Genomic DNA, 7,151 nt, shown 5'->3' with positions numbered 1-7,151 from the left:
CCCCCCCCCCCCACCATTCTTCCACACTCATGGGCCACTCTCACATCTCTAGCCCCACGCGTGCACACACCATTTGCACACACACACATATACATAGGTATCATTCTTAGGTGCACACACGCACACCATTCTTACACAAATACGGGCCATTCTCTCACACCCCCCATGCATGCATGCACTATTCTTGCACATGCATGCATACACAGATCATCCTTGCACACTCCTGGGCCAGTCTCTCACATGCACACACCATTCATGCACATAGACATACACACACATGCATAGGCATCATTCTTATGTGCACACACATGCACATCATTCTTACACAAGCAGGGGCCATTCTCTCGCGCACAGCCCCTCATACGTACACACATCATTCTTGCACATGCACACACATAGGGATCATTCTTATGTGCACACATGCACACCATTTTTATACAGTCATGGGCTGTTTCTCACCCACATGCACACACCCATACACACTTGTGCACACACTATTCTTGCACATGCGCACACAGACATCATTTGTACATGTGTTGTTGGTTGTAGCTGTGTTGGTCTAAGGACATAGGCAGACAAGGTTCCTTGGGTAGATGTGATCTGTTTTATTAGGCCAACTTAATAGTTGGAAAAAATTGTTCTTTGAAGGGTGTTTGTGCCTGAAAGCTTGCAAAGAACACTTTTCCAACTCTTCAGTTGGTCTAATAAAAGATATCACATCTGCCTAAAGAAACTTGTCATTCTTGCATGCACATTTACACACATACAGCATTCTTACACATGTACAAGCCATTCTCTCTCTCTCGCGCGCGCGCGCACACACACACACACACATTCACACACCATTCTTGTGCATACCCATGCACACACAGGCATCATTCTTGCGTGCATGTGCAGCCATCATTCCTACACATGCCACTCTTACATGTGGGCCATTCTCTCTCTCTCATCTTCCCCCCCACACACCGTTCTTGCGCGTGCACACACACACATGCACATGCAACATTCTTACATTTCTATTTCCTTACACGCATAACTGATTTACTGCAACCCTTTTTTTCTTGCTCTGAGGTTTCTAACATCTTACTTTGATGTGTTCAGATTTGGAGGACGGGGATTTGACCTCAGCACATCCTTTTAATGCCCTTGCTTCAGGAGACACAACTTGGGCAAAAGGAGCCATTTGGGAAGGGGAATTCTCTCTCATCTCCATTCTTGACTTCTAAGCATCTACTAAGGTTACAGTCAAGGGAAATAGCTCTTGCAGCCTTTCCTTCTATATATATTTTTTCTGCCCTCTGAATTAGCATCAAATAAATATATTTGGTCTTACTGATTTATGTTGCAGGGTTTTCCTTATTTTCCTGTTGTGGTTTCTTTTAAATGTGAAGGTTGTCTGGAGGGGGAGAGAAGAAGTATTGGTGGGTTTTAGGGGAACAACCAAGGCCCCTCTGTAGAGCAGGGGGCTGCAGGATTGAGAGGGACCTTGAGGAAGGATGGAAGGCATGTCCCACTGGGAGAGAGACATGGAAGTGGGTGGACTTGGGGAAGAAGGAAAGTGAGAAGAGGTTTTTCAGAAGTGAATGAGTGCTGGAAAACTTGGTTGGGATGTGTGAGAGCATTTGATGTCCTGGGTGAGAAGCAGGGAAGCAGAAGTGGGAGGGTGGGTAGGTGGAGTTTGAAAGTTCTGGGGTGTCATTTAGGGAATCTGTTGCTTTATACCATGTGGGTGGTTCTGTCTCTTATCCTAAGCTGCCCTGAGCCTTCTTGGGGAGGGTGGCATATAAGTGCAATGAATAAAATAAGTATACATCTCAGGTACTTTTCTCTGTTTCCTTGTCTGTAATAACATTACAAATAAATCCAGGACTCAGAAATAATTTGGATACTGTGAGTCAGCACCACATCTGGTGGAAGTGGGCTTCATGGAACTGCCAGTTAACTAACACATGAGGCTTGGGCTCAATATTTCATCAGTTGACAGGGTGCAGGAAATAGTACGTTTTGATTAATGTACTTACACTGATGGTTTCCTGTCAGATATGGTTTCATTGCTGTCTGTATCTTACGCTGTGTTTAGCAGTTTTCAGATAATTTGTTGTGGCACTGCCTGTGCTGGGGTGCAGTGTCAGAATGGCTATGCTGTGGCTCCAGAGATTTGAGTTCAAACATTTTTCAAGATAGGTGCTGAACTCTGTCCCAGTCAGCCCAGCTGTAAATGGGTACTGAGTCATTTCAGGTTGTGATGTCAAAGGCGGCTGGATACAATGCTGGCTGTGGCACTCCCTGATGTGCTTTCGGCTATAAAAACTGGCATGCCGTAACCATGTTAGCCCAACTGGCTGTTTGGCTTGGTGGACCTTTGACTACTTTTGTCCTGCCCCTGTGGCTAGCTAGCCTGGGAAAGCTCCTACAGAGATCTAGCTAGTATGGTGAGTAGGATAGAGTTTAGTAGGTCTGCTAGACCACAGTTGAGGGTATAAACAGTATGACGTTAAAAAAAAATGCCAGTGAAGATACGACTTTAGGATTATTGTATGATGGGCTTATTGATTAAACTCTATGGGTTTCCATTGCCCCATTTGTGAAACAGGTATAGTATCTACATCTTGCCTCTCGTGTCTGTTTTGGGTCTTAATTCATAGCTATAAAGTGCTCCAACCTTGGATGAAAGATGCTTACGGTGCCAAGTATTTTTCATTAGAGCACAAACAGTACTTTAATAGCATATTTTAAAAATATACCAGAAATCTATTTTGCTTAAAATCAATAGTGTTTTTTTTGCTTTTCCCTCGGAGCTTTGTTTGCTTCTGATTTTAAATTACTTTAATTTCCACTTTAAAGAAATAAGCCATTACTAGTACAGAAATACATAAAAGCAATTAGCATGTGGGAAGAGAATGCAACAGGCTAGCCTTTTTTGTTCGTGGGTTCTGAATATCTGACCACACTTTCTCTTTTTAGAAACCTCAGCTAGTGGCTGGCAGTAAGAGTTTCTGCTGCTTTCTCAAGAAATATTGTCCTGTTGTGACAGAAACTTACTACCCTACAATCTGGTGCTGGGAGGGCCGGGCACAGACACTTCTGCGCCCCTTCATCACCTCCAGACCTCAGGTGCAATATAGGAAGTAAGTGCCTCTCTCCTGCAAAGTTACCAGTCTTCTGCATATTACCTTGGATGTGGGCGTGCATTACTTTGAAAGTGTAATAAATACTTTAGGTAATACCAGTATTCAGATACTGTACTGTCACCTTTACAACTTGAAGGATCTAATGCCCACCTAGAAACCAGTTCAGCCTCTTGTGCCACAAGGTAGGTTCTGCATGCAATTAGTTTGATATTACAGCAGAGATCATTAAAGCAGTAAGCTCATGTTACTGAAGCCTAGATTAGTGGTGCTTAATGGGCACCATAATTTGGCAGGGGACATAGTAACACTTTGCTTCTCCCAGTTGAAGTTTTTAGTATTCCTTTAGTCCTATTGCAGCAAATTTAGTTCTGTTCTGCCCCTGATTCTTAGGCTAAATCTTGCTATCATAGTTTATCTTTTGTTCTTGGATGCCTAAATTAGGACAGGAATAGGCATTTATATTTATTTCTCTTCAGTAATTGCAATTGCATGCAAGGCCTCTGGCACAGAACCTGAAGAGGTGGGGAGTGATTTTATACCACCTGTTCATCTTCCTTGTCCATGAGGTCAACAGAAGACAGTTCAGGCTCTTGGGCAATATAAGGTAGATCCAGCATCTGGACCTACAACATTCCCTGTCTTCTAGGGGTTGCAAGGAAAGAGGCATAGATCAGATAATGCTGACTTTGCAAGATTTCTTAATACAAAGAATTCTTAACTGGCCGCTCACGCCAGCTTTAAATCTGCTTCACACTGATGAAGCAGTGCAAAGCTGGTTGAACAAGGCTAAGGATTTGGCTGGTACACTTAAAATATGCTTTAGCAGTTGTCATGAGTGTTATATTGATGAGAAATCTTATGTCTCAGATATGCTTTTTCATAGGATGATATTGTTCATTCTCAACAATATAGTATTGGTATGATGTATTCTCTTCATTAGAAAGCTGTTCAACATGAGGAAAAATGCAGTAAGCTTTCAGAACATGTTTTCAGCCAGTTTATATGTTTAAGCCTTGCTTGGCTTCTGAACACGTTTTGAGTTGGTTGCAGGCTTGAGAGAGAGAAGCTTTAAAAAAATGCTCCCTAACAAAAATTCCTTGTAGATTGTCATGGCGAAATCCTGTCTTCACAACTTTTTACTTAAAGTAGTTATATCTTTGTATGCACGTGTATGCATGATAAAACTTCTGTCAGACAATACTCTACCCAATAAACACTAATTGTTTTCTCCTGGAAAAAGAGAACATGTATGTGCAAGAGGCTTATGTTGTTTAATGCACTACCAGAGGACGCTAAAATGCTACAGCAATGATGGTGTAACAAAGACACTTATAGAATGGAAGGTAAAACTCCTATGAACTTCATTAAGCCAGCACTCTGCGAGAAATTGAGAGCCAGCTCTTCATATGGTGCAGACTGAAATAGCGGTGCTGAGTAGCTATGAAGACTAAAGCTGCTGAAGGCCTCTACCTCATTATGAATTAGAAATTTACAAATAAGTGTGTTATGTCAGACTTTAATATTAACATAAAATTCAGGATATAATTTTTTTGTGTGGTAATTGGTAATGACTCAGTGGTATGCCTTTTTAATTTTTTTAAAATAAAGCTAATCAGTGTTGTCTTCTGAACTGTGTATTTCAGCGAGCTTATTAAAACAACAGATGGAGGACAAATTTCACTAGATTGGTTTGATAATCATGACAGTGTACGTTATCCAGATGACAGCACAAGACCCACAATCTTGGTATTGCCTGGCCTTACAGGAACAAGTAAAGAATCCTACGTTCTTCATATGATCCAACAGAGTAAAAAATTGGGATATAGGTAATCTTACGTATTTACAGTTTGCTTGTTCAACTAATATTAAATATAGGCATGTGTTGTCTATCTAAAGCAAATGATATATAGAGAAATCCATTTACATGGGATAATACTTGGTAATACACAAAAATGATATAGCATTGTTTTGGTAAGTATGTGCAAAATACTAAGCAGGTCTTAAACTCAGTTTGCTTAGTTGTAAATGATTACACAAGATGGTAGGGAATAGGGAATCAAGCCTTTAAAGTGCAGTATAAATGTTTATTGCTGTATGTCCACATGTCTGTCTCCCATGTATCTTCCTGAGGAGGACTGTTTAGTGCAGCCCCAAATAAACTAGTTTGGGGAAATCTGTCAGAGGCAGCTAGAAATATGACATGGTAAGGACTAGAAACTTGGATCCAGTGACTAAAAACCTCTGTGTACCATGTGGCAAGGGATGACATTGTACACCTACTGCTGATGACTTGTGGGTAGATCTGTCAGTCTTCACATGCTTCATGCACAAGCAGATTACTCAGAGTTAGGATCGTAGTTGGTAGGGGAAGTGAATTGCTCCATGAGTACAGCTTCTAGATGTTATAATTTTGTTACAGTTCTGTTTTAGAATGTAATAACATACTGTGGTTACTCCAATATCGTATTCCGAGTCCTGCCACTGTACCCTGAGTTTTGGCACTGAATATGTTGAGTTTTGTAAATATGTACATGAATGTTCATATTTGATTGTTGTCCACTTGGAAATGCTGAAACCTGCTATAATAGATGCTTAATTTTATTGCCACTTAATACCATTTTTACATGTATTCATGACAGGTATGTATACTTATCACCTGAGACTGGAATGTGTAACTACAAAAAGTTTGGGATTGAGTCTTTTGTTCTTGCTTTCATAGAGTGTACATATTACCTTATATCCCACCCTATTTTGGGTAGAAAGTTAATTCCTTATATGGCACCTACTGATTTTAAGTCATATTACAATAGAATGGCATGAGCTTAATTAACTTTAAATTACAACGTTTATTAAATAAAAGTGAAATTCATCTTTTTTGCATTTAATCTAATTTTTAAATTAACAATTTTTATGTTAATAAAACTATTCTTGTACAGTTGTGGAGCAGGCAATCAACAGAAAACCCGCCAAAACCTTACCCAAAGATTCTTAAATCAAGATAATTCCTATTATAAGGAACTTCATACACTCTTGCTAAGATTAAATAAGAGGGATCCATTTTGGCACAGGTTGAAAACTCCCCTTCTGCTCTCCCTACCTGTTTGAAAATATAGGATACATGAATTTGTGGTTTTTGTTTTGGCTCATCTCTGCTGCTTAATAAAGATTATATATACTTGAGCCCTATGCACACGTATCAGATTGCAAGATCAGACTCTTGTGCATAAAAAAGAGTCCCAGTGACTTCTCTGGAGTCCAAGCAAGCATATGGATCAATTTTAGGATGAGGACCATAAATATCTCCAGTAGATAACTTAGGTTTTCTACTGATTCACTTATTTTCTGTATTTTCATTTAAGTTATGTTCACATGACCTTTTTTAGATAAATGAATAATTCTAAGAGGGCTGCTAGATAGTTGTGTGCATCAATGTACCTATTCAATTTACCTTCTCAATTTTTAGATGTGTGGTTTTTAACAATCGAGGAACTGCTGGAGAGGATCTCTTGGTAAGGATTACTTTTAAAATCAAGATGAACTTTCACTATAAGCAGTACATATTGAAACCATCAGTATTAACCCATAGGGCTGAAGTTTAGTCTTAGACAAATCTCATGTGGTATGTTACCAAATGAACGGAATAGAATGTAGGCTCTGGCTGGCTGCCTGCACATCTTTAAGTTAATACAGTATATTTATTTAAAATTTAATAGCACTCATCCCAGTCGGTTAAGCTCAGTTCAGTTGACAAATTTCAAGGAATAAGTTAAAATATATGTAGTCAAAGACCATTGAAATTCATGGAAAGGTTTACATTGACTTCACGATCAGGTGCTTAGTTCATGATTTTATTTTACATCTTCACCCCTTTTTATCAAAATATGATTTCCTTATCTGATAGTGACTTGTGTGATCTCCTTGTTCTGCAATAGACTTCTAAAGTTCAGGCATCATATGGTCACTTTCTGAACCTTATCATCACTAAAGATATTCTGTGAAAGCTTGATTTTTTTTTTTTTA

General features: G+C 39.5%; 1 protein-coding gene across 1 annotated transcript in view; it reads left to right on the top strand.

Moving 5' to 3' along the window:
* The window catches only part of ABHD3 (abhydrolase domain containing 3), a 34,218-nt gene that overhangs the window by 1,491 nt on the left and 25,576 nt on the right, over positions 1–7,151 (top strand). The window contains exons 2-4 of the mRNA XM_019526111.1: positions 2,965–3,128; positions 4,775–4,957; positions 6,595–6,640. Of these exons, the coding sequence (XP_019381656.1) occupies positions 2,965–3,128; positions 4,775–4,957; positions 6,595–6,640 (393 nt within the window). The remainder of the gene's footprint in view (positions 1–2,964; positions 3,129–4,774; positions 4,958–6,594; positions 6,641–7,151) is intronic.

This window comes from Gavialis gangeticus, unplaced genomic scaffold (genome assembly GCF_001723915.1).
Source record: "Gavialis gangeticus isolate Ggan-Ray unplaced genomic scaffold, GavGan_comp1, whole genome shotgun sequence".
Lineage (NCBI taxonomy): Eukaryota > Metazoa > Chordata > Crocodylia > Gavialidae > Gavialis > Gavialis gangeticus.
Note: the sequence above shows the minus strand (reverse complement) of the source record. Positions and strands in the feature narration are given on the sequence as shown.